Source organism: Argentina silus (genome assembly GCF_951799395.1).
Source record: "Argentina silus genome assembly, chromosome: 5".
NCBI classification, from domain to species: Eukaryota; Metazoa; Chordata; class Actinopteri; order Argentiniformes; family Argentinidae; genus Argentina; species Argentina silus.
Genome location: NC_139659.1, coordinates 9390420 through 9408061, shown reverse-complemented (window position 1 = coordinate 9408061; position 17642 = coordinate 9390420). Strand labels below are relative to the sequence as shown.

Sequence of the window (17642 nt, the reverse complement as noted above, 5' to 3'; positions counted from 1 at the left end):
AATTGTTTTTTAAGTGTAATTCAGGTGATTGATGGTGATAATGACACCCCAAACCCATGAAAAAGTTGATGCTTCCTTGCAAAAGTCACTGTGTTTAATGATCACTAAACGCTGTGACTTTTGTAAATAAGCAGTGTTGGCCTTTTTGGGTTGGAATGATAACTACCACCAACAAAATCAAGCAGTATTGTTAAGTGGTTTCATATGAACCCCTATCACTCCCATTGGGTTTTTTTGTTAGCGGAGGCTAAGTTAACTGAAGTTAGTAGTGGCTATTAAAACACAACTGACCCATAGACTACTTTCAAGGTAAGGAACCATCTGACTGTTGTAAACTAGTCAACTATACCTATTTATAGTCTACGGAAAATCGGTCAGATCTTGGTCAATATGTGACCAGAGAGTGAGGCTGTGGAAAAGCTGAGCCAAAAAATGTCGAATATTACTTTAAATGCGTGTGTTTACATTATCAAGAGCTTCCGGGTTAAGCAGGGTTGAAAGGTCAACATTGACAACAGCAAAACACAAGCAACTACTGCGTGCTGTGAGTGTTAAAATGTGTAAACAGCCACATACTGAGAATTTTGCAACACGGGGAAACGTTTAAATAGTCATTATCGATAAATTGACTCGTAATATTGCTGAAGTTACCTGTTTGTTTGGTTGTTGAACTTAAACTAACATAGCATTTCTTGCAAGCCACGTTAGCCATGAGAGCTTATGCGCTAGTATGCCTATTAACCCGTGTTAGTTTATAGAGAGCAATACATTAAGTATTTGATCAACGTGAAACTGTGCAACGTAAAGTAGTTGTAAGGTATAGCTAGCTAAACTTAACACATGAAACGTTATTGTCAAAATCTTTCTTGACAGCTAGCTACAGCATTCCAAACTTCAAGTTAAAAGTCTCAAGACAGCGTGAGCTATAGTATTAATATTATTATTATTATTATTAACTATTGCCCCCTACAGGATGGCGTCGTTTGGTTGGAAGAGGAAAGTCGGCGACAAGGTGTCAAAGGCCGCGGTGCAGCTCTTTGAAGCCGAGGCAGAGAAGGCTACTGCTGATGGAGTGGATAAGGATGACGAGGTAGACTGGCTCCATGCGATCAAGAGGCGGCGTGAAGTCCTACTGGAAGACTGCGCAGCCAAGAGCAAGCGGCTGAAGGAGGAGGGGGCAGGGCTGGCCGAGGAGGGCAGGTGAGGGAAAACAAATGTGGGATGGTTGGAGTATGATGACATTTAGGTCAGTTTCGTGTTCAACCTGTAAGATTTGGGGATCATAGATTAGACATCTACTCACCTGCATTTGTACAATTACAAAATCTTCTAGAAATCTGTCTGTCTGTCTGCGTGCCTGCGTGTTAGAGAGAGAGAGAGAGAGAGAGAGAGAGAGAGAGAGAGAGAGAGAGAGAGAGAGAGAGAGAGAGAGAGAGAGAGAGAGAGAGAGAGAGAGAGAGAGAGAGAGAGAGAGAGAGAACAAGCCAGTGGACGTCTCATCATGTCCAAGGAAATGTTCCAAGATGACACTCAGTCATCAGGTCATTTTCATGCTCAAGCCCAGATGCTCAACACACTGGTCACACAAAGACTCTCTAGTGGAATCTCATTTGGCTGAGAACATTTGGAACAGCTGTTAAATGCTGCAGGAGTGCTTGTAAGTGACGCAGGGCCCAGTGAAGGCTGCTGCCAGTGCCTGACAGAGCTTCTGCCATGGAGTTCTCATTTGGACAGGTTCTGGGCAACAAAACCTGAGGCCCATTGAGATAATGTACTGTCTTCTTCATCTCTTGTCCCTGGTCCTCTTATGTCAGCTTTTGTTTAGTTATATCCCCCTCATTGTTGTTTACATGACAGGCAATTATTCAAATTGTCAGAAACTAGCTTCTGGAAATGATCTATTCAGGACCCTCTCTGAGAATCGGCCAGAGTGGTGCATGTGAGAAGATGGCCAGCAGAGGGAGCTGTTGGACAGAGCAGGCTCTCAGCTACCTCTCATGCAAGTAGTACCTGTTATCCCAATGGCACTTGTTTTGGTGGCTCTATTAACCTTGTTCTCATTCTCCAATCAGATGGGAAACCCACATTGAATTTGCTGAACCTTAAAATTAAGGTTTAACCAGCTGTGACTTTTGTGTTTGTTATCCCTTGCCCTTTGGGCCAGGTGGGGTTGAACAGGATTTTAATCTCCTCTAAGATTAGATGTGCAGGGAGCAATTTGGGTTTACCATCAATAGAGTAATGACATCTTTCCTGACCCTACATGCAGAGCAAGCCATTTGGTCAGCAATTCACATTTAACACTCGATTCAAGTCAAGTCAAAGTGTATTGATCATATGCACCGGATACAGCTAAATGGCATATATATTTCAATGGATGTGGTAGAAAGCAGGTGATGCGGCTGGACAGATGAACACATGACAAAATGAATGGTAACATTCTATACTCTATGTTGCCATTGTGTTCTTTTCACTTCCCTTATACAGTAGGTCCTCTCCTGTCTTGTGAGGGCTGAATATAGCCACAGTGGATACTCTCAGATAGTGTGTGTGTGTTTGTGAGAGAAAGAGGGGAGAGTGATACCTAATAATATATTAAACCAACAAACTATGATTTATATTTGCCTATTACAGCCAATAGGCCTAAAATATGTTTTGTAATTTATAATTATTATAATGCATTCCTCATATCATCTATCAAATCCTGTCCAAGTTCCAGCGATTAAGTCATATCCAAACTATCATACTACCTTGGTTAGTGTTTCAAAAGATTTTTCAGCAGATATTCATAAGCTTTTTATTCATTCCAATGGAATGATCAATCATTATTTGTATTTAACCACAGAAGTGTTTAGCTTGAGGGAAGTTGGGAACTGACTGTCATGAAGTAATTACTACACCGCTTTGTCAGTGAGGTTGATCTCTGTTACTGAATCGCTGAAATGCTGAATCAGAGCATGAGTCAATCAACTGCAATGCGCTGTGCCACCCTAGTAATACTGTACGTTCTGTACAATGACCTGCATTGCTGCTATGCTGCCAGTTGAAATGCAGGTTACATCCTTTGAATACAAATATGATGGTTTGTTTAAATACAATCAAAATTAGTTCTCAATTCATTGTTAAATGCATTTGAATAGAGAAAGGACTCCCAATAGTAACTTGAGTGAATAGATACAGTCAATTAGTCAATAATCAATAATGGTAGTAAAACAGTAGTTTCTGCCAGAACAAACTATGATGTGATGTGAGCATCAACATACTGTGACACACACACACACACACACACACACACACAAACAATATAATTTAGGTTGCTGGTATTTTGCCTCTTCTTATATGATAATTGACCTTTCAGCGAATACACACATCCCATGCTCACCCTATTTTAGCCAACACACATTGCCAGTGGTGACCAAATGTAATTGAGTTTGTCAAAAGTAAGTGGATTCTGCTGAGGAAATGATGTCTCTCTGGCCCAGCATGGCTGACCAGGGGTTTGTGTCTGTGTCTGGACCAGAGGAGGCTAGTGGAGGTCGAAATCAGAGGACAGGTTCATTGTAATGCATGGAACGGAATTGGGAATGCTACCAAACACGTGTTTGATACCTTTCCTCATTCTGTTCCATGCATTACAATGAGCCCGTCCTCCGATTTCGACCTCCACCAGCCTACCCTGGTCTGGACTGGGATGTCATTCAGGCGGGTTTCACCCTTCTAACCACATTGACCCCCATATTACCTAGACTGGTCTAAGAGGATGTCACTTTCTCTAGGTGTTATACTTGTGCTTCTGTCAATTGATAGTTGTCATTTTGTATGGGCTGTTATGATGGATTGTAGTAATGGATTGTGTGTGTCTTTGTGTGTGTGTGTTTATGCATGCATAATATCTTGGAGAGGAATAATCTGATGAGCCTAAACCTTCACAGTATATATATATATATATATATATATATATATATATATATATATATATATATATATATACACACATCCATATTATGAGCACATAGTTTTCTCCATCTCTATTTCTCTCACTTGTTCACCAGCAAACCATCCATCAGCACCACAGAGAGGAGTGCTAGTGTAACTGGAACCCAGTGACCTCCCACTGTGTTCAGGCTCCGGAGGTCGAGTGTGGGCTATGCTGCATACGTTGTTTACTGTAGATAGAATAACACCATGAAATCCCCTCTGTGCTGCAAGCCTACAAGTTGTCACTATCAACAATTCAGTTGAACCTGACTGGGTCACAGAGCCAAAGGGTAAATGAATGACTGGAGCTGTGTGTAGCCCATATTGTTCATTCAGCCTGTGACCCTGTCAGGTTATACTGAATTGTTCATAGTGACAACTTGTAGGCTTGCAACACAGAGGGGATTTCATGGTGTTATTCTATCTAAACAATGTATGCAGCATAGTGGCAAACTGAGGGAGAGATGGAGAGAGATGGAGAGAGATGGAGAGAGATGGAGAGAGATGGAGAGAGAGAGATCTCATTATTGCCCACACTGAGATCCGGGATCTGTGGTCAGTGGCTTGATTCAGTTGTGCATGTTGGCCTACATTTTTACACTGTAGACCGTCTGACCAAGACCACAGTGGATGACTGTCTCATCTGTTGAAGTTGAGTCACTTGGGGGTAAAACATGAATGTACAACTTTTCCTGGTACATCATGTTCTAAGTTGAGAGTCTGTTTATTGTTTGGCTGTCATCATGATTATGCATGTTGTTGTTGTCTCTTACTGTTTCCTGTTCCTATGATGTCTCCAGCCACAGTTTTAACGCCTTTTTTAACACCTGGCCCAGCCCATGTCTCTAACTTCCTCCTTTAGATGTTGTGTGAAGCCCTTTGTCACTGGCTGACTTCTTACCACAAACCATAACCCTCTCAGTAAAGATGCCATGCTACGTTTTGTAAAATAATGAGGTTTAAACCCCTTGGTGTCCAGGCTAAATCCCCATCCCTGATATCGGGTACTATCATGTTTATTGCATCATTAATCAGAGATAACATTTCCACACTGGCCCAATTAGATGATACAGACTTTGTATGATACAGACAGGTTATTTGTCGTTGCTTGATAGTGATGCATGTCAGGTCAATGTTTGCATTATGTTTATGATAATCCCCTAGTTCTATGAGCCTGTTTTATAAATTCATCAGGATGTCCTTGTCCATAAACTATGAATCGCTCATGACTAACATATGAACAGCCTATTGCATAATGCTTTGTTGCAGATGTGTTAACCGAAGGGATCGTTAACCAATATTGACAGAGAGAGGAGATGAGGGTTGTTAGTGTCAGAGTAGAGAGCTCATCAGACTTATCTTAGCCTATCTCAGACCTACCTTATGAGCCAACCTGATAAAAACCGTATCATGTATCTTCTGCCTACTTGTCTGGACAGAAACCCCATATAACCTCCTTAATCCTAAAAGACTTCAGTGGTTCTGGATGTTGTCCCTTGTATGCTTAGAAAGAAAAGACTCACCATCTGAGTCACCATTGCTTCACTGTGCTGCAGCTAGGCTAGTTAGCAATGACATTCTTCAGTAGCTACTTGTGTGGAGGAAAACATGCTTATTAGAAGCCCTCTTTTGACAATTCTGAATGGTGTCTCTTAAGCACAGGCGTTATTTAGTTTGTAAATGCGGAAAACATGAAAACGGAAATGAGCCAGCCAGCGGCGACACTCATATTCGCAAAACCCAAAGTTTCAAACAAATGACATCATTCCCCAAACAAACTCAGACAAGGCTGTAATGTCACAAAGGAAAAATAATAATGTTCAACTTATTTGCACACAAAGGCTTCCGTTGCTTAGGTAGATGTTCAGCACTGAGAAATGCTTGTGGCTCCCAGGCAGTACTACTAGGTAGCCAATGAGCCACACACATGCAAGCCGCAGGTTACACGCCCACAGCAAATGGTAGACGCCCAGAAACGTCCCGTACATTTTGGAAAAGCAAATACAGGCAGAAGGGCAGGGTCCTGGCAGGTCACAGACTGCCAGTGCATCATAAGTAATGATTCAGCATGGTTATTGAGTGAGATTTTCAAGGGGAAAAAACTTTAAATGCACTTTATATGCACCAATGCCAACATGTAATGGATGAATAGATATTAATGAATAGGCCAATATTATACATGTATTTTAAAGTATGCCAATGTTTTTTCAGCATGATTGCTTGAGTGAACATTTGAGCCACTAAGCCACACCAGACTGACTGACAGCCGCCCTCAGGAAGGGAAGGGCAGACTGTGTGTAGCCTACATCCATTGGACCTGCTCTGGTGAGGATGAGGTCATCCTACAGTACCTCCCAGGTCTATTTCAGTGACAGTCTCTCTAGGACTGCTGGCCAGGCTACAGTAGGTGCAGAGTAGGGGCGGAAAGACTGGGTGGGTAGAAAGAGGAACTTTTGGGAAACTAACAGATGCTAGTCTTCTCTGAGACTACATGTCATGGCTAGACATGTAGGTTGGGTGACGACATCATCATCACCTCTAAAGACATTTAGATAAAGGTGCCTAAACTTAAATGACTCCTTAAACCATTATACAAACGACCATCGATATCATATGGCATCAACAGAGCACACACTGGCCTCTCTATTATGTTGGCTAATACTAATACTAATTTCCTCCTCAGATGAGTGACAATGAGATGGGCGGTGTCTGATTTCATAACAGTATTTGATATTTCTTTATTAGCCCTGAGCTGTTAATAAGAGGTTTTGTTTGCGTTGGCCACCGGGGCTAATAAAAGTGTCTGTGGATGTTGGGTGTTGTGTTACAGCATAAGGCCAGCTTAGTCTGGCCCAGGGATCATTTAGACCCACAGCAGACATCCCATGGTCTTGACTAGGGCTAATTCTGCTCAAAGGCAGATGTTGATATCAAGGGCTTAACAATGCTCCATATGATGCTGTTGCCAGCGAAACACTTTGACACAGAAATGAGTGTGATGTTATGCTGCTTGGCACCGCACAATATAGCCCATCCTATTAACACTGGTGTGGTAGAAAGCAGGTGATGCCGCTGGACAGATGAACACATGACAAAATGAATGGTAACATTCTATACTCTATGTTGCTATGTTGTTCTTTTCACTTCCCTTATACAGTAGGTCCTCTCCTGTCTTGCGAGGGCCGAATATAGCCACAGTGGATACTCACAGATTGTGTGTGTGTGTGTGTGTGTGTGTGTGTGTGTGTGTGTGTGTGCGCTTGTGTGTGCGCTTGTGTGTGTGTACTCCTGACTGTGATAATGGACAGCCATTTTGTGTGTGTGTGTTCTCTGCAGGCACTGGGAGGCCATTAAGAGATGGGACGAGGCTATTCAGCTTACTCCAGACAACCCTCTACTGTACGAGATGAAGTCCCAGGTACAGAACACTACAGCTCGCCTCCTCTACCTCAGCTCTCAACCACGGCCAGATAGTGTCAGATAAAACCGCCTCTGTCTGTGCTACTAACAGAACGTTTAGTTTTTTTGTTCCCTTTTTTTTCTCTCTCTCTCTCTCTCTCTCTGTGCTGGTAACATACAAACAAAGTGTGTAAAATGTGTCTCAAAATACAAAGATGACAGCAAAGCGTCTTGTGGGGGTTCTCTTTTTGACAAATGAGCTGTTCCATGGAAAGCACAGCGAGTGGTGAAATTAGTCATGAGGGACTGTTGTTTTTGAGAAGCTATCAAGTAGGGGATAGACATTTTATTCCTACTGTAAATGGTCAAAGAGTGTGTGCGTGCGTGCGTGCGTCAGACATCACATGATGTTTCACTTATCACCTCTTTCGGCTGTTGAAATGGTAGGCTTTGAAGTGAGAAGACGCTTATCGGCACATGGTGACTACACCGCTGAAAACATGCAGCCTGTTCTCCAGAGGGAATATGGTCTTCTTTTCTCTCTCTTCTTACCCCCCGCCCCCCCACACCCCCCCCCCCCCCCCCCACCCAGGTGTCATTGAGAGCAGAGATTAACCAGTCCAACAGGGTTGTGGAGCAGCTGGCTGGAGTTGTTTACAGTTGTATGATATTCTTTATTTTACATATTAAGAATGTTTGCTTGTTTCTTTTTACTCCCTGAAGTTCTGCACCGCACTGTGTTTTGGCAGCTCCTCAGTTTTATTAGTCACGGAAGTACACACACATACGCCGAAACACACACACTATTTGTATGATCTGCTCCCGAGAAATTTCCTCCACTCATTAAATCATATTTTGATAATTATAGATGAACAGCTTCACTTTAACACTGTCTGGTGCGCTGAAAATATATGTTCCAATTCGTCTAGTCCCTCTCAGTTGGACGTTGTCCACATACACAGGCTAGATCACTGGGATCTAATGTTCCTCTCATCACCTTCCTCCCCTTTAACTCAATCAGCTTCTCTATGACGCTCACAGTCCCCTCTCTGTCTGTCACACTCTCCATTTAAAACCCAGCCGCGTGCATTTGATTGGCAGCAGCTCCCATTGCAGCCCTGTCATCATCACCAGTCTGGTGTCCATCAAGCTTGTGGAGACTTGAATGGTAAAGGAGGATCTTTATTTACCATTAAATATAGCGAACATTTACCTTTTGTCATTGGTCATAGAGATGCAGTTAAATCTGTACAAATAAAGGAACACAGCAGTGATCCCAAAGAGGTTTTGCTGCAGAGATCAGCTAGTGTGTAGCCCTATCTCACATTCATGATACATCACCAATGATGGTAAAAAACAAAACAAAGGCAGAGCGCATTATCCTCAGCCAGTGGTCTACTCTCTATAACGTAGAGGAGCTGCTGTGGTCAGTTGTGTAAAGACAGAGACAGATGGGGACATTAGTAGTGTAAGCCGTAGCGGTCCCTGCATATCACGGCCTTGACCGCCCAGAACTCTCCTCTCATTTGTAATTGAATAAACCCTTTAACAGGATCCTGGGCCTGGTTTGGACCTGATGAATGCATTCACTAGACAATAAGACTGCACGATGCCGTCACAAGCCTTCTCCCTCGGCACCACACCGGGGGATATCTGTCAATGGATGGCTCCTCTGTCCACGCGTACTTACGCAAGCACGCGTAGTGATCAATCCTTCCCGCCGTGATTACATTTCCCACCGTTATATCACTCTGAGTGGCTGAACATGTTTGATTAGCTTTTGTCATTATGCAGTTTAACGCTGCTCTTTGTTTCTAATGCATGCACTACTATTTACTGTACAGTAGGTCATCCATTGTGAACAGTGATTTGTTTGTATTTTTACCTCTTTCCAGACCCTGGAGACCATTGACCACAAACATTATACAGTCGTCTGAGCTCATGCTTAATTCATATGAATTCATACAAGAAGTAGAACACCAAATTTGTATGAAATGTTACGACCCAGGTTGTATGAAAAGCTAGGAATGCGGACTTGCAACGGACCATTTATACTGGCAGTTCAATACGAAAGACAGAACCTGGCAGTTCAATACAAAGGCAGAACACCTCATTAGGAGGTTGGTGGGGTGGTGGAGTCATTGGCACCCCGACTTGCAATCTCAATGTCGCTGGTTGGAATCATGATTGGGACACATTGTTGTTTGTTTGCGCTAATTCTTGTTGCTTCTGCAGTGCATTCGGAAAGAAAATGTTACAGCCTTATTCTAAAATGGATTTAATTAATTTTTCCTCATCAATCTACACACAATACCCCATAATGACAAAGCGAAAACAGGTTTTTAGAAATGTTTGCTAATTTATTAAAAATAAAAGGGTTAGTATTCAGACCCTTTGCTATCACACTCGAAATTGAGCTCAGGTGCATCCTGTTTCTATTGATCATCCTTAAGATGTTTCTATGACTTGATTGGAGTCCACCTGTGGTAAATTCAATTGATTGCACATAATTTGGAACGGCACACACCTGTCTATATAAGGTCCCACAGTTGACAGTGCATGTCAGAGCAAAAACCAGGCCATGAGGTCGAAGGAATTGTCCGTAAACCTCAGAGACAGGATTGTGCCGAGGCACAAATTTAGGGAAGGGTACAGAAACATGTCTGCAGTATTGAAGGTCCCCAAGAACACAGTAGCCTCCATCATTCTTAAATGGAAGAAGTTTGGAACCACCAAGACTCTTCCTAGAGCTGACCGCCCGGCCAAACTGAGCAATAGGGGGAGAAGGGCCATCGTCAGGGAGGTACAAAATGTGGAAAAAGTGAAGGGGTCTGAATACTTTCCGAATGCACTGTATGTTTGCTAATGCCTTCCCCTGACAACTTGTTTGCTTGTGCTAATTCTTTTTACTTCTGCTTATGTTTGAAGTTAATGCCTAATACTGCCTTATCTGTCATATTCATAGCTTTTCTTATGAACCGGGTCGTAAGATTTCATACAAATTTGGTGTTCTGCTTTTTGTATGAATTCATATGAATTAAGCACGAGGCCCTGTTGGTCTGAGACCCTTGAACCTCAGTCCTTGAACCTGTGTGACCCCCCCCCAGGTGCTGACCATCCTCCAGGAATTGTTCCCGGCGGTGCAGGCAGCGGAGATGGCAGTGAAGCTCCGCCCCCTCTGGTGGGAAGGCTGGCAGACGCTCGGCCGTGCCCAGCTCAACATGGGAGAGGTGGACCTGGTCAGTATGGACACCTCCGTTGCCGTTATAATACTGATGCATTTAACATCTACCAAGTGTGTTCTGTATTACTACTACTATGCTACTTCTCATAACCTGACAAATGATTACTTGACATTAGAGCACAACAGATATATTGGAGCACTGATATTATCGGCCGATATTGGCCTTTGACAGGAATATCTGTATCGGCACACATTGCACAGATAAAGCACCGATAAAATTAACGAAGAAAAACATAATGTAGGCATTTGTACTTGTTTTGAGAATGTGTCAATACATAGCTTTCCCAGCAGACACAATGTGTGTACCCACCAACACATACATTATATTTGTGTTAAATTGTTTATATTCATTCTAATGCATAGAACATGCATATTTTCTCTTATTTTTCCTTATTCTCATTTATCCATTTTATTTCTGCAATGTTTGATTTGTGGTTGTTATTTATGATGATGATAATAATAATGTTAAGTTAATAAAGTTTATTGTAAGTTAAAGTCCTTCCTTCAGTGCATATCTTTTTCACAATTTCTCTTTCACAGCCAAATTTCCATGCGGGAAAATGTCTGTTTTTCATAGACTTTTTTTCCCCGTCATATCAGTAATTGGATATTTTTTCTCCTCAATTATCGGTATCGGACCCAAAAATGCTGTAGCGCTACGGCTCGACTTGACATTTTCTGGCCTAAATCTTCTGTTGTTCAATAGTGTGAGATAGACGTGCTTATCATTTAATGATTTGTCCCACTGTAAAGTAATGAAGGTTCGGACGTATCCCCACCTCATCTACTGTCCTCAATGACAATATGTGTCAGTCATTTCTGTGGAGCCTTATTTATAACTATAGCCAGTTCCTTGCCTCTGACATAAATTGACTCTTTTAAAGCACACCCAAGTGCCGCGGGCATGGAAGATTACTTAAAGTGCCCCAGAACACGCCTGAGCGTGTATATGTATGAAACCAGGTAGACTGTTCTCCCATTTTGAGAATGAAAAAAACAGGCTGAACTCAGAAACCCTATGGCTAATGGCATTGTGAGTACATCTCATACATGTCCCGAGGCGAGAGAGCTGTCAGATGTGTACCCAAAACAACAATTGAAAGTTACTTGAGCTGGAGCTAGCCAAATATATACACACATCCATAACTAATATAGGTATTAGGAGGACCGAAAAAATAAATGCCTGTCTATTTTTAGAGTGGCTTGTTCAGTCGAGTTTCAGGACTTTGTGTGCATCGACATGTTTGAGTAGTGCCTGTTTGCACAAAGATGGGTGCAGTGGTTCTAGTGCTTCACACACACACACACACTCAGGTCTCTCTCTCTCTGTCGGCTTTTTCTCTTTCCCTGTTCTCTCTCTCTAAATGAAATGAATTATTTGTTATTTTGTGATGTTTGTAACTTCTTTCAACTGGTTTTACAATTCAGCAGTGCAGGTTTCCCTGGTTTCTATTATGAACAATGACTTACAGTAGAACACTGACAACTGTCTTTTGAAGGTATTGGAGTGCAGCTTGTGCACCCATTGACTCTGAATGGCATGGAGCTACAATATTTTTAGATATAGGTTACATTACAAAACAGGCCATCAGCCTTTAGGGACAATTCCGTAATTTGGGGAGTCGTGGTTGGAGGGAGGAATGGAAGGGATGTGGAGGATTTAAGTCCGTCCTTGATCAAACTTTGCCTGCCTTTTCAATGTTCTGCAAATGCTAACCATTATGAGTCTAGACTTGTTTTGAGTTAATTTCTCAAAACCTTGACTCTTAGTCCTGACAGATACACTTGACTCCCTTAGCTCTCGTTGTATAACTCAGTGAGTTTCCAGGAGTAAGTAGCCAGGAATGTGTGCCTAATAAGAGGTGCCTATTAACACTTGTATTTGAGGAGATTACAGAGAGTCAGAGACTAGGGAAAGGCCCATTCATGGAAGATAGATACATCCCTTAAAAGCTTGGGTGCGGTTGAGGAGGCTCTGTAATGGTAGGATCGTAAAAACGCCTTACCCTGCAAAACACATCGCGGTCTACTCTGGACCCTGGAGGAGAATAAGAGTGGAAATGACCAGGCCTCCTTTTTACTTTTCATTAAATGCTTCCCGGTTTGATGCTTGACACTTCCTTGGCCTGGGTTAACCATTGGCTGAGCAGAGGTCCAGTGTCTCAGTGTGAGTAGCAGACTCACTCCATCATAGAATGAGCCCCATGTACTGGTCAAATGCTTAGCTTTTCTCTGCCTTGTGCATGTTGAGACATAGATAAGTGTTTTTCGGCATCTGCAGATGGAGTCGGCCTTCCCTTTTTGTTTATTCTGAGTTGTGCATATTTAAGGAACCTGGGAACCACTGCTTCATACTCACACTGAATAATAACAGAAAAAGGTATCAATCTATCAGTGAACAGGCTGACCAAGGTAACTTGGCTCACTTTTGGTTGAACGATGACATCGAGGCTGCTCTTGGCCAATAGTGAACCAGCTCTAGAACCACCTTTGAATTCATCACCTGAACAAAACATATTTCTCAGTTATTGATTTGTTTTTTGGTTTGGTTGGAGATAGCTAGAAGGGATTCAGCAATGCTTATCTAATGATATTCAGATCATTTCAGTCATGATCAGCTGTAATTTGTGAACTCATCAATCATCATGAACAGAGTTTAGCGGTAGATTAATTTCATAATTTCTCTGGCAGCATATATTCTCATCTTGACATTTGACTTATTATCCCATTACTGTGGGAGGTGCTTTATTATAATGTTTAAATCAATGTACTTACGCCAGGTCAGCTGGATGATCTATGTTGTTGCTATAATCAAACAATAAATCTCTATATTGTGGTGGGAATGTGATTTTTCTCAGTGCTGATAGAAGTACCAGACACACTGTTGCCAATTTTCCTTCAGTCATTTAATTTTACTGTCTTCATCATCAAATTGGTGAGAAAATGGCTCTGCAGAATAGACAGAGATTGCAGTTTACTGGAACCCCATAGTACAGTTCACTCCTCTAGATAAGTTATGACTTCCTGACATTTCTAATGTTCTACTAACGGCAATTGCTGCCTCTATATTTAGACAATCGAGAGAGGAGATTGATCTCTCATTGCAGTATTAACCTTCAACATTTGGATGGCCCTGTCACAGCATTGGGGCTGTTTTATTGTAGTTCTCGGCAGGCACTGTGATCAACAACGATGTTAAGTTAACACACTGAGCAGACCTAAATCTATTGATTTACAGGGTTGAATAAATGGGTCCTTCGATTTCAATGCAGAGCCCTGAATCTTTTCCCAGTCAGTAATATAAAAGCACATAAACTACAGAGACTGGCAATGCCTTTTCAATATGAAGGTGTCCAGGGACTTCTCCCAAACTCTGTGATTCACCTTGATTTCAACTGGTTATTCTCTATAAATGTACAGCAACAAGACCATCAAGCTAACCCAAACAAAACAGCAAAAATGTACTGTAATTCACAATATAATTTCTCTATTTATCATGTCACTTTCGTTGTGGACTTGAATCCGGAACCGTGTGCTCCATGATGAATAGTTGTCATTGTTGTGCCCATAGGCGGTGAAGTCCTTCCAGATAGCTGTTCACCAGTGTCCGTCAGAGCGCCCCCTGTGGTCGGAGGACTTGGGGTGGGCACAGAAGCTGCAGCAGCAGCGGCGGGCAGCCCAGGACCGGACACTCAGGGAGGAAGAGGCCCATCAGCAGGTCCTACGTGCCCCGGAGCTGGAGCAGGACTACGACTTTGAGTCAGATGAGGTGGTGGCGGCCTGCACAGCTGTGGCCGAGAGACAGAGACGCTATGAGGAGATGAAGAAATCAGCCATGGTGGTGGACGCAGACGGGAACACCAAGGAAATACCGGCGGAGGAGGGGCCCGGGGACACAGCCGCTCCCTCCAAGGAGCAGTTTGTCAAAGCACGGGGCCCATGAGATGGTCTCTGTAAGGACTTAGGAACTGAAACACTCCTTTTATGTTTTGTTTGTGCATTTTATGCTTGTTGTTTTCTTTTGCAATATACAATATGAAAACTGAGAGATTGGGTCAGATCTGATGGATTTAATGCTGTTGTTTTTGTTTATATGTATGTTCATAGTGTCTGCATGTTCATAGTTTTTTTCCCCGTTAATTATTCTTTTTGCTCTTATGGCATTTCATAGACTGAGCATAGCATAGTTATTTTGAGCATTTGGCACCGTTAGAGGTACAAACTCATCCTTCTGAAATGAGGATGCTGTTCTCTTTGGAATATGTCAGTCAGTCACAATTTATGAGAAGTTCAGAACATCTTTGTCAGAACTTAGTGACTGGAAAGATCTTATTTGGACTCAATTATCCCAGTCATGCTGTCAGTAAAAATAACCCATTTTCAATGCATTTTAATTTAAATTTACAGTTGTAAGTCCTATTTTTTAATGACTAATGGATGTGTCTTATCTGTTGGGGAACTTGGTCTCCACAGTTACTCAGAGAAACAAACGGTCACAGAAAATAATATTGCATGAGTCTTCCCAGAATTCCAGCTGTGCATCGGGAGTTGGTGTGTCATGTGAGCCTCCGTAGGGGACAGGGCGAACTGCTAAAACAATATATTCACCTTGGTCAGGAATGCTAGCGGTGAAAGCTGCGTGCTGTTAGCGCGGCCATGCTGAAAGGCTGCAGCTTGAACAGTCATTGCATTTGAGTGGCATCCTCTAATAGCAGATTGTTTTCATGGGATACTTAAGAAGAGGTTTGCATGACTAAAACAGGCAACGTCAGATGTAGGGTAATGTTGGCATTAGCTAGAGAAGCGGTGAAAGAGGAGACACGTTTCTGAGAGGATTTGTGATTCATTAGAATCGTATTAGTACAGATGCACGTCCTCTCCTGATATAAATATACAGCTTTACAGCCGACTCTGTGAGAGTGCATACTGTATGCCTTGTTAGTTGATGACTATTCTCAGAGTGAGGCTTTATGACTTAGACATCCGGAACAGTTTGTCATTAGAAATCATTAGACATAGAGAAATGGTCCTTGGTTAAGGAGAACTATGGATGACCTGTGCAAGCAGTGCCCATGCCATCTGAACTGGCCATTGATAGGCAGTGTGTTTTAGTCATCAGCACAAGAATAATGATGAAGGCGCCAGAAGAATAAGCCATGGGAGAGACAACAACCATGGGCATAAAGAGACCTTTTCTTTACAAGTTTAACATTTCACAGCGCAAACATTTAGACATGTTGCCAAAACTGTCTGAATCATATGAAATACTTGACATACAGTCGGAACAAGTCTGGATGCAATTCATTCACTGGTGTTAATGTTGAATAAGGGGTTTTGACCATGAGAACCCACGTACTGTACTGTATGTGGTTATTGGGTAGAAGTAATATTTTTCTTTCTCTACGTTGATAATATTGACCTTGCTGGTAATATTTTGTCTTCGAAAATAAAGCAACAATGTAACAGGCTAAACTAAAATGAACATAAATGAATTAATTTAAGTAACATACTGTAGCAAGTTTGATTAGTCTTTGTTCCCTCGTTTTTATTTGTGTTTGTCCACATTACACGACATACTGTTTCCACTTCCCACAGCACAGGAAAAGATTGAGCCAAAGTTGCTGACCAAACTCGCCTTAAGAGTATGAATCATCTGAGCCGATTGTTAAACCTCTTAGCAGTTATTGTCATTGTAGAGTACAATGGGGTGGTCGCAGACGTTTTGCCTGCAAACTAAAGAATCATAAGATGAACCGTTTTCTTCCATAAATAGCCTGGATTTATATGATCGGTCACCTGTGACCTCCATCTGATTACCTCCAGCAATCAACATTGATTTGTCTAGAACTAGCACTGCTGTGGACTGTACTGATCAATAACCCATGTACACAGACCTGGCTCAGTCAAAATGGGCTTGTACCGGGTGGCTGGTCGGTCTAAAGACCCACCTCACCATACTCTGTGGGACACTCCCTGCTCAGTGTGATAACCCACAGTCATAGCAGGGTTATGCAATATGTGGTTGGTTGGTGGGTTGGTGCAATACACACTGTACTGTCATGCTCAACCTGCTGATGAATTCTGTACAGAAGTGTATTACTCTATGTAAGAATAGAATAGTTATATCACTGATATAATAGTTGCTTGGTTTTTATTTAGCTAAGTTTGCAGTACAACAGGTATAGCTTGTTCACAGAGCACTACTATACAAGTAGTGGTTGGAACAAATATTCTTAATAAAAGTAGCTGTCGCCACCATAGCAACATAAAGATAGGATGGGAATATGACAGCAGACACTGAACAGAAAATAAAAGAAGGAAAGTTTCACTTTCTTCAACAAAGATTTCCATCCAGGAACACATTTATTTTCAATGATATCATTTAATTGGGGGAATTAAAGCAATGGACATGCACATATAAAGAGACTGTGTCTTTACGAACGAAAGACAACAGCAATGTTTAAACCCTCTCAGATACTGACCATCCATGTCGTACAGTAAAGCTCAGTCCTGGCTGCCTTTGACAGTGAAATGCATTGGATTATGATGTTCAGTATTCTTGTTTGATTTGTATACATCAGGCTTCATTGTGCAGCTGCCAAGTCATCTAATATGACCCAATTGTTTGTTGAAATGTAGCAATGTAGCCATACACAGTTTCAATCCATCTTGTAACAATTTTAAATGAGTATAAACTAACTGGACCTTCTCACAGAGAAGAAACAAATACTTTTTCATTCTAAAATGAATTAAACATAATGAGACACAGTTCACATTGTAGAATATATACAGTATGATCGTCGTATTGTGTAGGCCAGTGGTAAGCTGAAGTCAACATGCTAAACAGATCAATCTACTTCTAATGGCCTTGCAGTGGTTTTGAGTTATTAAAAAGTGCAAACAAAATTTCTCCTTATTGTCTCCATGTATCATTTTCTATATGTGTGTATAAGAAAAAATATATGAACGTTAAGTAATGAGATCTAATTCTATTGATGTCTGTACTGGTATGTTGTGTTGT

At 41.8% G+C, this 17642-nt stretch overlaps 2 protein-coding genes across 2 annotated transcripts in view; one reads left to right on the top strand and one right to left on the bottom strand.

Annotated features, from left to right (window-relative positions):
• ptger4b (prostaglandin E receptor 4 (subtype EP4) b) overlaps positions 1 to 17642 on the bottom strand; it is a 164012-nt gene that overhangs the window by 142683 nt on the left and 3687 nt on the right. The window lies entirely within an intron of this gene.
• ttc33 (tetratricopeptide repeat domain 33) lies at positions 502 to 17516 on the top strand. The gene is made up of 5 exons (XM_083670649.1): positions 502 to 544; positions 973 to 1200; positions 7315 to 7396; positions 10485 to 10616; positions 14193 to 17516. The coding sequence occupies exons 2-5, from the start codon at positions 974 to 976 to the stop codon at positions 14562 to 14564; spliced, it is 813 nt and encodes a 270-aa protein (XP_083526775.1). The 5' UTR covers positions 502 to 544; position 973; the 3' UTR covers positions 14565 to 17516.